Source organism: Gasterosteus aculeatus, chromosome 17, assembly GCF_964276395.1.
Source record: "Gasterosteus aculeatus chromosome 17, fGasAcu3.hap1.1, whole genome shotgun sequence".
In the NCBI taxonomy this organism is placed as follows: Eukaryota; Metazoa; Chordata; class Actinopteri; order Perciformes; family Gasterosteidae; genus Gasterosteus; species Gasterosteus aculeatus.
The window spans coordinates 2,185,768-2,201,955 of record NC_135705.1 but is presented as its reverse complement, the minus strand read 5'-3'; the positions used below and the strand labels follow the sequence as shown (position 1 = coordinate 2,201,955).

At 45.4% G+C, this 16,188-nt stretch overlaps 3 protein-coding genes and 1 long non-coding RNA gene across 10 annotated transcripts; 2 read left to right on the top strand and 2 right to left on the bottom strand.

Moving 5' to 3' along the window:
• Window positions 1-54: 54 nt before the first annotated feature.
• On the bottom strand, window positions 55-6,326 carry atp6ap1la (ATPase H+ transporting accessory protein 1 like a). Its single transcript, XM_078092746.1, has 8 exons — window positions 5,581-6,326; window positions 3,719-3,741; window positions 3,196-3,260; window positions 2,947-3,015; window positions 1,631-1,785; window positions 1,330-1,380; window positions 739-976; window positions 55-544 (listed from the first exon to the last, which is right to left on the bottom strand). Exons 1-8 carry the CDS (start codon window positions 5,673-5,675, stop codon window positions 287-289), a joined length of 954 nt encoding a protein of 317 aa, XP_077948872.1. The 5' UTR covers window positions 5,676-6,326; the 3' UTR covers window positions 55-286.
• Window positions 6,327-6,630: 304 nt separating this feature from the next.
• Window positions 6,631-8,538, top strand: rps23 (ribosomal protein S23). The gene is made up of 4 exons (XM_040203709.2): window positions 6,631-6,736; window positions 7,581-7,740; window positions 8,047-8,167; window positions 8,346-8,538. The coding sequence occupies exons 1-4, from the start codon at window positions 6,733-6,735 to the stop codon at window positions 8,490-8,492; spliced, it is 432 nt and encodes a 143-aa protein (XP_040059643.1). The 5' UTR covers window positions 6,631-6,732; the 3' UTR covers window positions 8,493-8,538.
• Window positions 8,539-9,345: 807 nt separating this feature from the next.
• On the top strand, window positions 9,346-14,654 carry asb14a (ankyrin repeat and SOCS box containing 14a). Of its 7 annotated transcripts, none has more exons than XM_078092741.1 (13): window positions 9,346-9,477; window positions 9,640-9,799; window positions 10,339-10,391; window positions 10,769-10,903; window positions 10,980-11,138; window positions 11,499-11,744; window positions 11,945-12,116; window positions 12,219-12,324; window positions 12,455-12,634; window positions 12,885-13,013; window positions 13,099-13,227; window positions 13,629-13,782; window positions 13,876-14,654. In XM_078092741.1, exons 2-13 carry the CDS (start codon window positions 9,675-9,677, stop codon window positions 14,049-14,051), a joined length of 1,764 nt encoding a protein of 587 aa, XP_077948867.1. In that variant the 5' UTR covers window positions 9,346-9,477; window positions 9,640-9,674; the 3' UTR covers window positions 14,052-14,654. The 7 variants fall into 7 exon arrangements, with proteins under 7 accessions (XP_077948867.1, XP_077948865.1, XP_077948869.1 ...); XM_078092739.1 differs by having other exon boundaries at window positions 11,463-11,744; XM_078092743.1 differs by having other exon boundaries at window positions 9,397-9,477; window positions 9,702-9,799.
• Window positions 10,125-15,987, bottom strand: LOC120835118 (uncharacterized). Its single transcript, XR_013453288.1, has 6 exons — window positions 15,656-15,987; window positions 13,836-14,020; window positions 13,569-13,775; window positions 11,927-12,638; window positions 11,436-11,821; window positions 10,125-11,181 (listed from the first exon to the last, which is right to left on the bottom strand). It is a non-coding gene; the product is annotated as an uncharacterized LOC120835118 (long non-coding RNA).
• Window positions 15,988-16,188: the final 201 nt, after the last annotated feature.

Here is a 16,188-nt window from a genome sequence, read left to right as displayed (position 1 = left end):
CTCATTGTCAGAGTGAGTGTACCAAATTTACGCGATACAAATATAGATGGAAATAGAACAAAAGAAACGTGCATTTTTATTTATATATTTTATAAAATGTGTTATTGAGACAAATGCATAATTTCACTAATAGGATATTTAAAAAAAAACACTAGAAATATACATGTATTTAAAAAAAATCTACTCCTGAGGTTAAACTGTATAATCCCACGAGAGGTTTGATGTCAGTTGACAGCATCCAATCAGCTGTGTCTCTTTCTCTCTCTCCATTGCGCTCCTGGCTGCTCTACAGCACGTTCTTCTCCGCTGCGTTTTCCACACAGCAGTGTTCGGGCTGTTGGGGGCTCTGGGGGTAGTAGACGTCGGCCTTGTGTTCGTCCTCATGCTCGATGTGTTTCAGGTGCACCACCATGTGCAGGGCGTAGGCCAGGACCAGCAGCAGGATGAGGGAAGTGACCAGGCCCATCAGGATGGCCGGCGTCATGAAGGTGGCGCAGACGCTCGCGGGGGAAAACTTACCGGCGGTGACGTTGAACGCCTGAATCTGAAGAGGGAACAGGGACGTATTCGAGATCATCAAGACGATAAATAGTGTGACGGTCCAGAAGTTGATCGTCAGAATACAGTGGAATGAATCGAATACATCTGAATCTAATCCAACATTCGCTCTCTTTAAAGCCGTTTCGCTTACTTCATTAACTTCAGATGGAAACATCTGTCTCTAACCGGGACGGGTACCTGAAAGTTGGTGAAGGTGACGGTCCAGCGGCGGGCGGGCTCGCTGCTGGGCAGCAGCAGGGCGCTGTAGCGCTGCAGGCTGCTGACGTGCAGGCAGTGGTAGGAGGAGGAGGCGGGGGCGTACACGTCGCTGGCGTTGAACACGGCCTCCTCTGAGGTGTTGTAGCGCAGAGACACGCTGTCCACCGAGAACCACCACTGACCCGAGGACTCGTAGAACGTGTTGGACAGCCGCAGCCTGACAACAACAGGAGGCATTCAGAGGTCTCAACGGGGTTTTGAACTCCAGGAGCGCTGTGAGCAGATTGGTGATGAGTGCCATCCCCTTTTTTCTTTGTGCCAATGGTGTCGTATTGTTCCATTGACCTACAGGAGGTGGAGATGCACTAAGAAACCCAACAGTGAGCCAACAACGGAGAAGAATCCGAGCTGGAGAACACGAATGCACACAATGTAGGTCTACGAAGATGAAAGTCAAACACTTGACGTAAACATTTTTTTGTTTAAAAGGTTCCTATCGGGCACCTTTGCACGTGGACATTAAGAAGAACTGTCTTTAACGTGGCGTTAAGTGCAGACGGTATGACTGACCTGATTGACAGGGCTCTCAAATCCTCCACGTCTCCAAACCTCATGATCAGCCTGGTGAAGACAGACAGACAGACAGACAGACAGAAGCAGCAGGACATAAGTACCAGCTGACGTCCCTTTGGGCCTATTTACTGGAGTTTTTATTTTCACTATTCTTGAACTGGACTATTATCTTACTGTTGTGCATTTGAATATTTAAAGTACAGGAACATGTTTTCTGACTCTTTTACAGGGGTGTGTGTGTGTGTGTGTGTGTGTGTGTGTGTGTGTGTGTGTGGATCAGACAGACAGGCGCACGTACGTGGCCTTGTCCCTGCTGCAGACAGACTGGCTGGTGTCCACAGGTTTCTGAGGAGAGAAGGTTCTCTCCGTCAGGTCCAGCTGCTTCTGCTTCTCATAGCGGAGAGACAGCTTCCTGGCCTGGAACAGGACGCACGGCTTCCCGTCAGACAACACCTGGGGGACGGAGAGACAACAGAGTCACAGGACAACACCTGGTGGACGGAGAGACAACAGAGTCACAGGACAACACCTGGTGGACGGAGAGACAACAGAGTCACAGGACAACACCTGGGAGACGGAGAGACAACAGAGTCACAGGACAACACCTGGGAGACGGAGAGACAACAGAGTCACAGGACAACACCTGGGAGACGGAGAGACAACAGAGTCACAGGACAACACCTGGGAGACTGAGAGACAACAGAGTCACAGGACAACACCTGGGGGACGGAGAGACAACAGAGTCACAGGACAACACCTGGTGGACGGAGAGACAACAGAGTCACAGGACAACACCTGGTGGACGGAGAGACAACAGAGTCACAGGACAACACCTGGGAGACGGAGAGACAACAGAGTCACAGGACAACACCTGGGAGACGGAGAGACAACAGAGTCACAGGACAACACCTGGGAGACTGAGAGACAACAGAGTCACAGGACAACACCTGGTGGACGGAGAGACAACAGAGTCACAGGACAACACCTGGGGGACGGAGAGACGACAGAGTCACAGGACAACACCTGGGGGACGGAGAGACAACAGAGTCACAGGACAACACCTGGGAGACGGAGAGACAACAGAGTCACAGGACAACACCTGGGAGACTGAGAGACAACAGAGTCACAGGACAACACCTGGTGGACGGAGAGACAACAGAGTCACAGGACAACACCTGGGAGACGGAGAGACAACAGAGTCACAGGACAACACCTGGGGGACGGAGAGACAACAGAGTCACAGGACAACACCTGGGGGACGGAGAGACGACAGAGTCACAGGACAACACCTGGGGGACGGAGAGACGACAGAGTCACAGGACAACACCTGGGGGACGGAGAGACGACAGAGTCACAGGACAACACCTGGGGGACGGAGAGACGACAGAGTCACAGGACAACACCTGGGGGACGGAGAGACGACAGAGTCACAGGACAACACCTGGTGGACGGAGAGACGACAGAGTCACAGGACAACACCTGGGGGACGGAGAGACAACAGAGTCACAGGACAACACCTGGGGGACGGAGAGACGACAGAGTCACAGGACAACACCTGTGTTGACTGCGTATATAGTCTGGTAATGTCTCTGCGTGTAGCTGGTACGGCGTCACCTTTAGGGGGGGGAAGGGAACCGCGACTCCCGACGTCTGAAGTAGCTTCCTCTGGGACACATCTGGCGACTGAAGGTGGGGACGTGAGGACAGAGGAAGAGAAGGAATACCTTAAAATCAGCTTGTCCTACAGTGTGTTTCTGAAAAGGACATTTCACGAGACGCTGACTGACACTGTCCTCTCTGACAGTGTTGAGAGACAAAGTACCAATACTTCTACTTGAGAGAGACGCTGTCCTCTGAGTTTACCTGCAGTTGTCTCAACGTTTGCTCCTCCGCCCATTTCCCTCCATCAGCATGTGCCGTCTCTTCACCTGCAGGGACAATGACAGGGTGAATGATGTCATTCCACAAATGGATCCACCTACAGCATCACTTCAAAGCCTCGTGGGCAACGGAACATCTCTAAATACATGTATGTGTGTACATGTATTTATTCATATTTGTGGTCAAAACACAAATACTTTTGTTCGTAGTTTTCTGAAAAGTTGATGCTTTGGAGACACCAGGTCGCCCCTGACGACAGCAGTTAAAGCAGCCATTTATATTCATCAGTCTTTGGATTTATTCTTTCTTTCATCTTTTTGGAAACCAGACAGGATCTATTTTTTTCTGCTCCCCTGCTGATTTCCCGCTGTTACACTTTCTTTTGTTTAGGCCTCTGTAGTTGTTTCTAAGGGTCATTTAGCAGTTGGGCAAATCTCTGCTTTATTTATCGTTTAGGACTCAACTGTGTTACATTACTGAAAGGATATTGATAAATGATACTCACCACGCTGTGGAGAGACAGCAGCACTGTGAACAAAAGCAGCATAAAATAATGTTTATTATTTAGTTTACTTTTCTCATGTTTAATTCAACCCAGCGTCCTGTTTTAATTGCTTGATTCTCATATTTAAATACGATCGTATCCGGCACAAAATGTTGGTTCTGATGGTGTGTGTGACAATCGTTTGAATATAAATGTTGTAATCTTTATTTATTCTGTTTTTACTAATATTTTAACTAGAATTAATTTGACAGCAACATGTAAAACCACCCTAATAAATCATGCAGTTTGGGAACAAAGGAGGGAGGATGATCACCAGACGGACCTGTGAGGTTTTGACTACCCAGAATGCATCTTGTTGGTCGAGTGACCCAGTTATCTACCTGGTGGATTAGTGGTTAAAATACCAGAATATTTATCCTGGAACAGCGATGTCGGCGAGAGGCCCCGCTCTCACTCGGATTACAGAGACACACTCGAAAAGTAGAACAACAACGTGCTGAGATTTATTATCAGTTTACTGACCTATATTATTAACATCCATTTTAAAACTGCTGATAAATATTATGCCAACATGTGTGGAGAAAATGCCGCGCTCCGTTGCTATGGATACGCACTTAATTTGGATTTTTGGCTTCTTTAAAAGGGTAATTTGGTTGGTGTTATGTTTTACAACAAAAAGTATCTGCTGCAGCAGGTCAACATCACCACACACAACACATTTAAACCCAAATAATACTTTCGGTATCCTTTTTGTCACCGTAGTTTGTGTACCAAGACAAGATAAGAGCTTTCTTGATAATAATGTAGCCCGATCAAACATTGGGATGTGAGCGAGCCGGTTCTGCCTCTCAGTGGACGCAGAAACGTGCTTTGTTCACAACAAGAGGCAGATAAAGAAGACAAATCCCGCCGACTCACTCGCAGCCAAAAAAAAGGTTTAGCTCCTGTTTACTCAGAGCGGGACGGTGGATTGTGGGATTGCACGGATTATGTAATCACACACACACACACACACACACACACACACAAATAAAGGATGCGGTGGCTTTTGGCCAAAGGGAGATTTTGCAGTTTCTCTCTCCTTTTACAATCTGCAGCGGCCCACCATAATAAATGGCAAACCGACACCTTCATGCACATCCAGCAGACAAAGACACTCATCTGTGTTCCCCTCAAACAAAGTGTGAACTGAACAATTCTGCAAAAGCCTGAAACATACGGATTCATTTCAGGTCCAACGTTTGTAAGATTCTTGCTTTCTGCTACAAAGTCATGGTTTTGGTAAATGAGTTAAGATCACTTTATTAGAAAGTAACTTTAACACTGCCACAGTTAATTAAAATGGAAATTCAGGTTTTTTACAGAGAACACAAACACCTGCATGAAAGTTATTTGAAGCCATGTTTATAGTTTAGTTTACCCTTCTGCTCACAGCCAAACAGCAGACAGACAGAGGTAGAGGTTACACCGTGGACACAATTTAGCAGTTTAGGGTACTTCAATTCGAGACGGGAGTTTATAGATAGCAAAAAACAGAACTAAAACAGAGAGTGGATATTTAGATTCATCAGGGAGAAAACTCCAGCGGAATGCTCACGTCTGCTGGATGAGAAAGTAATTGTTTGCCATAATCTCTCTCAGATTGGAGGGTTTTCATATCGCTCTTCTGTCCCCAAATAACCGAATACAAATGCAGCTTGAAGGAAATAGAAGGAATGAAACTCCTAATGGGCTCACAGGGGCAAAGCATTCAGTAAGCTTTGAGCCGACCGCATCCGTGACTCAAAGATTAGAGCGTCACCATCAACAAGCATCAAGGTAAAACACAATCTCCTGCTCTGTTTCTGCGCCGCTTCACTGACCTGTCGGCAACCGGCCGGTCGAGGCATGAGGACGGTCCGAGATGGAGGAGAAGGAGAGAGAGGAAGAGGAGGAGGATGCAGCACCGTGAAGCCATCGCTGTGGTAACCAGAGTGGGATGCCAGCACACACTCTCCCCCGTCTCTCCCCCTGGTAATCTACTTTAACCAGCACCACCGTCTTTAAGCCCACCCTCCCCTGAGACAGACGGATGAATCCGCCAATCAGGACGGAGCTCAGACAAGATACAGTTCATCTCAGCAGTTTGTGGGTCATCCAATGATTGAGAATAAAGGGAAAGACTGCTGGCCTGAATATTCCTGCGGTTGAAAAGGTAATTCTGTGCTGCAGGGAAACAAGACTTGACCGATGGTGAAATATAACTATTTATATCTACTAAGCGCTGTGATTAACGATTAATTACTCGTACCGTAGCAGCCTTTTAAGCGTAAATATTGTACATTTTAGTCCACCTGTATGACAGTCAACCAAGGACTACATAAAGTAATTCATACAGCTCCCCCTTAAACAGCTAAGTGAATTATAAGTCATGAACACATTATCACGTAACACATGTCTGAAACGAGCTACTCAGTATAATGATGAGGTTTTGTTTATTTTTGGTAGATTTTTATGCTGATATGAACTAATATTACTTCCTAAGAGTCTACATCGTGCTTTGTGTGAGGACATCTATTTAAATATTGTTCAGTAGCTATATAAACTGAACACCAATATATCTTCGGATTATTTCATCTCTCAAATAGACAACAACTTTCAAACAACAGATTTTGAATCTACAATAACCAAGTAATTAACCTATAAAATGTTAAATAACCTACAAATCTAAATTCAAGCAAGACGAAAAAGCAAACAAAGCTGAAACGTTTGGACATGTATTGAAGTCCTCATATACCACAGTGTAGTAACAAAAGCATTTAAATGATTTGTTCCGTTTGAAAAATAAAGGATACAATAAATTGTTTTACCCATGGATGCATAAGAGAGAATATATGATGGTACGTATTCTTCACCTTGAGTGATAATTTAGGTCAGGCATCCCCTGCAGCCACTCCCGTCAGGGTCCTCACACTAGACATTGCCGCGGTGCATCTTGGGACCTTCCTTTCCTTCCCAGGCTCGCATCTGCAATCATGGGTACGGCTTTGACTTTACTCCAAATGTCCAATTACTCTGTTCCCTGCTGGGATTTTTTACGCCTATATCGAATTTGAATCTCTTATAAACTCCTTCCGAGGTATTTGTGGTGGAATAAATTCATAGGATGAATAAAAAACGGACCGTTTTACGGTTCTCTCTTCCCGCAACGTGGAGCGGCCATAACGCATCTGAGCTGCGAGTTAGCATGGTTAGCATAGCATACGTCCTGTTTGTAACATACATTGTTGGTGCTATAAACTTTGGTGCGTTGGTTAAACCACGAAATAAGATAGTAACGTATTATCCTAAATGATTACGTATAACTCTTTAAACAGGTTAGCCTCATGCTAACGACGTTCTTAGCTGATGGCGAAAGGCTTCGTTCATGTGTCGATCAATTGTGGCAGAGAAAATAGTGCGATTGTGTTTTTGTTAATGTTCGCTCAATCGCAAAAACGCAAAGTCAACTGCATTAAACTTCCCGCCGATGCCGATGCACAGTAAATATCACATTCGAGGCGTTTGACTTGATCTGGCACTAATTAGAGACGTTTTCAAGCGACGCTAATGCTGTATTTGTAACACACACATCACTCATCTGATCATTTCTTTGTGTTTAAAAGCATCTGTACTGACGCCAGAGTCCCAAGAAAGGAAAGGACCTGTTTTAATTACAGCTAACTTGCCTTAATTGTGTTCTAATTCAAGCGTGGAAACGGTTAAGAGTCAGACATCATAGTTCTTGGAATTTTAATCCAATTGAATGTATGAAGCCATCATCATAAATCCTACATGGTTGCATTGGCGCTAACATTGTTTCTCGTTGTTCTTTGTCTCCCAGGAAAGTGCCGTGGTCTGCGCACAGCCAGAAAGCTCCGAAATCACCGTCGTGAGCAGAAATGGCACGATAAACAGTACAAGAAGGCCCATCTGGGCACAGCCCTGAAGGCCAACCCCTTCGGAGGAGCTTCCCACGCCAAGGGCATCGTCCTTGAGAAAGTGTGAGTACTCGCAGGGCTGTAAATACCTTAGAATCGAGAGGTAGCCGATGACATGGACAACAACGTCATTTTACATGTTTGCCACACCAAGTCAAAAGTATCAAAAAGGTTCATTCAAAATGTCAGTCGAGGTTTGAAATTTCTGTGGATTTTTTTCTCAGTCGACAATGTAGGACGAGTAAAACGTCCGTCTTTCCCTCCTTCGCTGCTACTGGAGCCACAGCTACATAGTTGATAATTGTATTGCATACATATTTTTACCCAATGTTTCTCACAAGTTAAAGAGCATTTCTTCCCCGTCTCCAGTGGCGTTGAGGCTAAGCAGCCCAACTCTGCCATCAGGAAGTGTGTGAGAGTTCAGCTCATCAAGAACGGCAAGAAGATCACCGCCTTCGTCCCCAACGACGGTTGCCTCAACTTCATCGAGGTAAATTCCTGCCCTGTATATATCCTCAGATAGCAACAACAGGACAAGCATTTGTGCAGAATCTGGAGCAGAAAACCTCAGCTGAGTAAAAGTGACGTGTGTGCTTATTTAATTCCGCCTTCAGCTAATCTACATATTGTGTATTTTACTAACCGCCCTCCTTCTCCGTCCCCTGCAGGAGAACGATGAGGTTCTGGTGGCAGGATTCGGGCGTAAAGGTCACGCCGTTGGTGATATTCCCGGAGTTCGTTTTAAGGTGGTTAAGGTGGCCAACGTGTCCCTGCTGGCTCTGTACAAAGGCAAGAAGGAGAGACCAAGGTCATAGACGGCTCAGACAGAGAATTAAATAAACACATTTTCAATTACGGTCAGTTTGTCTCGGGTTGTTCTTTCATTATCGGTCACCTACGAACAATGCTTTTAGAACACTTAACAAAGCATGAAAATGTATGGAAGCTTCAATTTACAGGCACCCAATCGTGTGACGGATTGTTTGTAGGTCTGTAATCTATCAGGCTGAGGTTTTGTGTGACTTTCCTAAAAATGGGTTGTTTTACTTTGTCTGGGATGACAAAAGAATCCTGTCAAACCGCCCTGAAGGCTGAAACTCGTTTGACGTCTTTCCTGAAAACAAATTTGTCTTTTATTTAAAAGGAGTGTAACTTCATTGAAAGCATTTTACAACTTTCCTCACGTGCACATTAATACAAATTGCAACAAAGACCCTTTCACACGTGTGGACGTGCTGGGGATCAAACCTTCGATCAGAGAGCCTCGGCCCCCACTGGGATTTTTTTCTTTTGTGTAGCAGTCTTTCAGAAGGTAGTTTTAAGACTTCTTGGTATACTTTAAAGGTAATTTTATAAAAAAAAACACAACTGAATATTTCTGAGTAGTTGTCTATGAATCCGATTCACTCAGTTGTCCGGCCCTGAAGTGTCACCCTGACTATCTGCTGATCACTTCACTTCATAGACTCCTCAGGAGGTAAATATAGTTGGTGGTATCAGATCGTCTTTCTCCTCTCAGCCAGCGTGCTGCAGCCAAACAGCTGAAACGTGGAACAAACTCATTATCTTTGCCAGCAGAATATCAACACTTTGACATTCCTCAAATCCCAATGAATATCTGGAGCGTGACTCTACTGTTAAAACACTGGACCATGGATTCATTCTGAACCCTCGCGGACGTATGAAGCTCTGGTTTCAGTGACGGGTCAGAGACCCCTCTGCCGCCCCCCCCCCCCTCCCTCCACAACAAGAACAGACTCTTATAAGCTGCAAGGACTTGAAGAAGGATCGAAAAACAAGGTAAAACGCTGCGTCCAGATAATGGTGTGACTGAACGAGTATGACTGATCATTAAATATAGTACACTAGGTGCTCGAGGGACTGAATCATATCTTTAACTCACAAGCGTCTTTTGCCAGTTCGGTGCAGAAGAACTTGTACCGATGTGCATTCATTTAAAAGCTAAATAAGCAGTTTTGAAGAGGACGGCCGTGTTCATGGAGTCTGAGCGATTTGGGCTTCAGGAGGGCGAAGAGGATGAAGACGAGGACCCGGCGACTCAGTACATGATTGAACAGAGTCTTCTCGAGAGCAACAAACAGAAGGAGGCTCAGAAACCAAGGTCATGAACATTTCCCCCCCATTCCTTCACTGTCCTGTTTCCTCAAGTTTAACAATATTACGTCTAGTGAATGTTTTCTGCCTGAATGTCAACCGTTTGTAAAACTTTTCCATTCAACCTCAAATTAGTTACTTAAAACAGGAATGTTTTTTATTTTTATTTATCCTTTTTGATCTACTTTAGACACATTTCTTTCTTTAACGTTATTTTGTAATGTGATTTTGAATAGAGCTTTTGTCCACTCAGCGGCTGCAACGAGCCCAGTGCATTCTGGGTGTTGTAGGTTTTCCACCTTTCACCCTAAAGGGAATAACCACAGCCCTTATTCTCTGGTTGTATACCAGTAATTTAAACATCTTACTTTAATGAAGGGAACAACTTTCCAGTGGTGAAATACTTGTTTGATCTGAAATGTCCGTCTCACATGTCAGTCAGTTGCCTTTTTGAACCAATATTCTTCCCACCAGGTAAAACTTTTCCTGATGAGCTCCACAGAACTCTGTTAGTTTGTGTTGATGGATCTTCTCGTTGGCTCACAGCTGCGGGCCGGAGAGTGCAGACAGCAGCCCGACCTTCAGCGCCATAAGACAAGGTGAGTCTACTCTAAAAGAACACAAATCAAACCGCACATTGAGAGATCTGTAGATCATTTTCCTGGCACGTTTCATAGTGTTTCAATGGATTCCTTTTCTAGTTTCTGATGGCTTCTGTCAAATGTTCTCCATCCTGTGATTGAAGCTTAAACTTTGGCTTTCGGAGACACTCGTTCTGTTTTCCTGAAGTAAAATCTGAAACAACAAATAGAAAACATCTTTCCTATTCTTTTTTGCTTTGTTTCCCAATGGCATTCCCCCTTGGATGTGACCCATATTTTTTCTTTATTTTATTAATAAAAAATCAAACCATATTCATTTCTTCTGTGTTGGTTATTCTTAAATAAAATCTAAAAAGGGACTCGTGACCCTCCAGGTGACGAGAAGCTCTTGAAGGATCTCCTCCTCCGACGCAGGGAGGAGTTTTCCCGGGCGGACGGCCGGGGTTGGACTCCTCTCCACGAAGCGGCGGCTCAGACCAACCAGACCGTCCTGGAGCTCACGCTCAAAGGTTCGTACTCTGCCCGTCTCGTGCGCCACCACACCGCCGCACGAGACGGGAGCTCCAACGCCGTCGTGTCCCCCAGGCTCGGGCTGCGGCTCCCTGGAGAGTCGCACTCGCCGTGGTCAGACTCCTCTGCACCTGGCGGTAGAAGGAGGTCTGATGGAGAACGCCTCGTTCCTCCTTCAACGCGGCGCCGAGGCGGACAGCGAAGACCAGGACCAGGACACGCCGCTGCTCCTGGGTAGGTCTTCTCCCAAAGCACACGTTCCTTCACTCAGGACTCCCTGGTTAAAATAAATAAATGCTGTTACATTAGATACTGACGCACCACCGAGAGGAGCTGCAGACAGTTTATGTCAATTATTTTACTGTTACAGCCGGAGCTCATTTTAATTTTAATTATGAATTAATGTGCAGAATTTTTTTTCTATTAATGAAATAAGAATTATCAGAATAGTTGCCATTCAACTTAATGAAATTGGTGATACTAGTAGTTTATAACCTCTGTAGTTTACGTTTGTTTGCAAAATAAACATACAAATAACATGTAGCTCCTCGTCATCAGCTCTAATGTCGTCGCGTTGGACGTCTTCCTCTCCAGCGATCCGCTCGGGCCGAGCTGACCTGACGAAGCTGCTGCTCCAGCGGGGCTCCGGCGTGAACCGGGGGGGCGGCCGCGGGCGCGGCCCCCTCCACGAGGCCGCGCGGCTGGGTAAGACGGAGCTGGTGAGCCTGCTGCTGGAGGCCGGAGCGCTGACGGACCCTCGGAGCCGCGACGGCCTCACGCCGCTGGCGCTGGCGGCTCAGGCGGGACGGCGTGAAGTGGTGGAGATGCTGCTGAGGAGAGGTGCGAGGGGGGGGGTCTCCGCTGCGTTACCTACTTACTTACGTTAACATGAAAAACGTTCAGATGGACATTTTTCCCTTTAAAAAAAAGAAAAATGTCTTCAGATTCCCCTTTACATCAAAATAATATAATAGTATTTAGTTTGTGCAGTTTGTTTGTTTCTATATTTAGTCAGAAGTCACCTCTTGTTCGTCCTGCAGGAGCAGACGTCCTGTCCCAGGCGCAGGACGAGGCCTCCATCTTGTACGAGGCGTCTTCCTCAGGAGATCCAGAGGTCGTCGGTCTGCTGCTGGATTTTGGCGCCGACGCCAACGTGGCGAAACAGACGGGACACCTGCCGCTCCACCGCGTGGCCCACCGGGGACACCTGCAGTACATGTTGACTTAAAGCTAGTTTCACGAGTCATTCATTCTGTGAGGAGCAACATCCTCATCGTGTGTGTGTGTGTGTGTGTGTGTGTGTGTGTGTCTCAGAGCTCTAAAGCTGCTGATTCCCGTCACTTCTAAGGCCGAAGTTGAGGACAGCGGAATAAGTCCTCTGCACTCTGCTGCTGCAGGAGGACACCCGGACTGCATCAAGGTGTGTGTGTGAGGGGGGGGATATTACATTCACTTAACTACTGTTTAATCTATTATGTTGGACTTAGTGCTCTATACTGTCTGTTAAGCACACAACAGCTTAATAGTCCCTCCTCCACAACTCCCATCAGGCCTTGCTGGACGCAGGTTATGACCCCAACTACATGCTCCATCCCTGGGTCCAGCGGAGCTATGACGACGAAAGGAAGTCGGCGCTCTTCTTCGCAGTCTTAAATAACGACGTCCCGTCGGCCAAACTGCTGCTGGAGGCCGGAGCCATGGCCAACCAGGACCCCATCAAATGTCTGCAGGTACCTGCGAGATATAAACACAATATACAAAGACTTTCTGTGAGTGCGATGAGGAGATCGATCTCATGTATGTGTGAAGTTCAGAGCTGGTCCAGCTGAAGTCAGAATGTGGTTAGCTTAGCTTAGCATAAAGACTGGACGCAGGCGGGAAATCCTTAGCCTGTTATTCGCTAATCGATTCTTGGCGGCTTGGATACGCTGTTGTTTGTCCATGATGACCTGCAGCTGATCCAGGGACTGTGTCTTTAAGATCTCACTGCGTGTGGGCAACTACGAGCTGATCAACCTGTTGCTGAGGTTTGGAGCCAACGTCAACTATTACTGCAGAATAAACACGACGCACTTCCCATCGGCGCTGCAGTACGCTCTCAAAGACGAGGTGAACTGTTGCTTTTACTTTCCCTGAGTACAGTTGTCTCATTTTGGTTGCGGTGTTGAATCCGGCCTGTGTGTGTGTGTGTCAGGTGGTCCTCAGGATGCTGTGTAACTATGGTTACGATGTGGAGCGCTGTTTTGACTGTCCCTACGGCAACGGCTCCCACGTCCCTGAAGACTACGAGGGATGGAGCAACTCTGTGATCAAAGACACAATGGTAACGAGCACAGGTCATCAGAGGGGGGAGGGGCCACATGCTGGAGCTCGTTAGCTGAAATGAAACTAAAATGAAGAAAAAGAAAAATAATACCACTTCCTGTTTCCCTAACTGTCCATAAAATGTCAATGGCTCTGCCGATGTCACTAAAAGATCTCCAAAGTTATTCAGATTCATCCTCTGGAAACAATTACTTTTTTCAACGCAGTTCAGATAGAAATGTAAATAAATCCATGCCAATTCCCTGCATGTATTGAGCTGCATGACGTATTAATCCTGTAGTTGTAATACTTTGAATCATTCAGTCATATCAGCATGCGTGATGAATGGTGTGGATTGACCTGCGTGTTGTGCGGCTCATTCACACTGAAAAGTGTCCTGTTGAACCTCCGTCAGTGCAGTTCTGCGAGGTGATCACCGTCCGCTGGCTGAAGGACCTCTCTGGTCAGCTGGTCCGCGTCATGCTGGACTACCTGGACCACGTGCCCCTGTGCTCCAAGCTGAAGGCGGCCGTGATGGAGCAGCGGCAGTGGCCCGACATCTGCAGGCTGCAAGGTTGAATTAAATCATATTTTATTACCCCCCCCACTCCTCCCTCGTAGACTTACACACATTCGGTGGTCAACGTTTCCTCCTCCTCCTCCCCAGAAAACGCTCGCCCCCTGCAGCATCTCTGTCGTCTGCGAATCCGTCGTTGTCTCGGTCGCCTCCGTCTACGATCCCCTGTCTTCATGAGCTTCGTGCCGTTGCCAGGGCGACTGAAGGACTACGTCATGTACCGGGAGTACGACCTCTACGGCCGGCAGGGCGGCGTCCGCAGGTGATGCAGGAGGAGGCCATTAAGAGATTATTATTAGTTAAAATACCAATTAAAAGAAAGACAGCGTGTGATCTTAATGTCTGTGATTGTGTAGCCTATATTTGGATAATACATAAATACAACTAAAATAGCGATTGGGAGGATAAAACCACTGTGAACCAAGAATTAACGGTCTTATTTCCATAAAAGAATAAAAAATAACAATAAAAGAGGGATGCCCAGAACAACAGAAATAGTTGCACATTTGTTTAAGATTGTCAGATTGAATCATTTGTACTTATTGATACGTTCACACAAATGTGCAATACGTTATTTTATGTTAACTTTATCCCAATGTGGTTGTACTGCAAGTAAAGAATGGATTATTTATTACCCAGCTGCCTTTTTGAGGATTCTACTAATGTGAGCATGCCAGTTTATAATCTGATTTAGAGTTGATGTTTTCATCTGTACACATGACATCCATTGAAGTCTGTCCATCCCGGGCTTTTCGGGACAGAGGATGTGGCATGTGTACAGACCGTAAAGCCGTCTGAGGCAAATTAGTAATTTGACATTTTGGGCTATACAAAATAAAATAAATTGAAATGTTTTTCCAATACCAGGAGATCTGTACTGTCAAATTTGAATATTCTTGTCTCCCAAAAGATGTTCCTCTAGCGCCACCATCAGGAAAAAAGCTCCACTTTGTAGACTAAAAATATATAAAAGGATTAACACAAAATGTCAGAGTCTTGTCATTAGGAATAAGGTAAATTTAACAGTTGGACATTATGTGTCAAATAAAGGTTCAGACAGGAATTTCCATATTGTATGAAGTCAATTCATTACTGGTTTAATTTAATATAAATTAAGAGTGAATACTGAGCCTCTGAACCGACACAATTCCTGATTGTCTGATGAACAAAGAAATATTGATGTTGTCTTTTCAAAACCCTTAAAGTTCATCAAATATTTACACTTTGTCTCTAGACGTATATCACATTCATGTCACTGCTGGGGGTTGTTAGCATACAGCAAGCGGTTGTCTTTCCAATAGATGTGTCTGAGTCATTCATCATGTTTAAAGTGTCAGAATATGATTTGGACTCTGAGGTCAAACTTTATTTGCTTTGTGCACCACAGAACCACTTTAAAAGGAAAGAACTGGTCATTGTATCCAGTTCTTTACACGCTTAAAAGACACAAATCAGCTTACGAGTGGGCAGTGGGTAGGTTGTACTCTATAAATCATGTTATGTTGGAATAATAAGAGAATTCTGTTGCTTGATTCATTTTGATAAAATGCAAAACAAATGCTTCCTTTGAAAGACTGAGACCAAGAGCATTGCCTCCACACGGCTCTCAACATGGACGGCTGAAGTCAACGCTCTTAGCTAACGGTGCTAACGGTGCTAACAGCAACAGAGCTGAAAGCGATAATGGTTTCTGTCTTAGCTTCATGCCAAAGTAGAGGGGGTGGAATTTAGCTAACCAGTGGGATATAACAGAGAGACTCCATTATATTGCTACTAGCCTTATAATAATCGGAATTAGCAAGGGACCAATATGCCCCTCTAGAGTTGATTTGTACCGAAAAACAGCTGCGAGAGCCATATTCAGACTTACATTCATCAGGTGGACATAAACTGGACTGCAAATTAATGACCTCGTTGCTCGGTAGCTGATTGAAGCGTAAAAGTGATCACAAAGCTCTTTTTAGAGAACTAACGGTTCTCAATTAGGAGTTTGGTTTGTCCGCTGCGGGCCACCGTAGCGACGTGGGCGACCTCCTGAAGAAGAACCGCTCATGTGGTTGATATCATAGATATAAAGGTTGATATTAGCGGCTCATTATGACATCACGAAAACACGCCCCTTATGCCTTATAAGATACTTATCACCTCATATTATACTTCCTATAAACAGCCAATGGATTATGTTGTTTACTTAGTAATGAACACCGTATGCCCTTTCTGCCAATTAATCCCCCTAAAGCCAACAATCTTTCACATCAAGAACATATTGATTTAAAATGTGGTTATATGCCAATGTTGTGTGAGCTGGCTTCTTCTGCTCTCCAAGTGGCTAAACATTTTTTTTTTTTACGGTCTGGATGTATTCCTTTAAATATGTGTCCATGAGGGCAGATGCTGCTGATG

Coding starts and splice junctions, on each gene's coding strand:
- atp6ap1la (XM_078092746.1), bottom strand. CDS start 5,675: ATGGCTTCACGGTGCTGCATCCTCCTCCTCTTCCTCTCTCTCCTTCTC. Junction 3,016..3,195: donor AAACGTTGAGACAACTGCAG/GTAAACTCAGAG, acceptor CCCCACCTTCAG/TCGCCAGATGTGTCCCAGAG. Junction 977..1,329: donor TTGAGAGCCCTGTCAATCAG/GTCAGTCATACC, acceptor TGTTGTTGTCAG/GCTGCGGCTGTCCAACACGT.
- rps23 (XM_040203709.2), top strand. Junction 7,741..8,046: donor GGCATCGTCCTTGAGAAAGT/GTGAGTACTCGC, acceptor CCCCGTCTCCAG/TGGCGTTGAGGCTAAGCAGC. Junction 8,168..8,345: donor GTTGCCTCAACTTCATCGAG/GTAAATTCCTGC, acceptor CGTCCCCTGCAG/GAGAACGATGAGGTTCTGGT.
- asb14a (XM_078092739.1), top strand. CDS start 9,675: ATGGAGTCTGAGCGATTTGGGCTTCAGGAGGGCGAAGAGGATGAAGAC. Junction 11,745..11,944: donor GGAGATGCTGCTGAGGAGAG/GTGCGAGGGGGG, acceptor TTCGTCCTGCAG/GAGCAGACGTCCTGTCCCAG. Junction 13,783..13,875: donor CGACATCTGCAGGCTGCAAG/GTTGAATTAAAT, acceptor CCTCCTCCCCAG/AAAACGCTCGCCCCCTGCAG.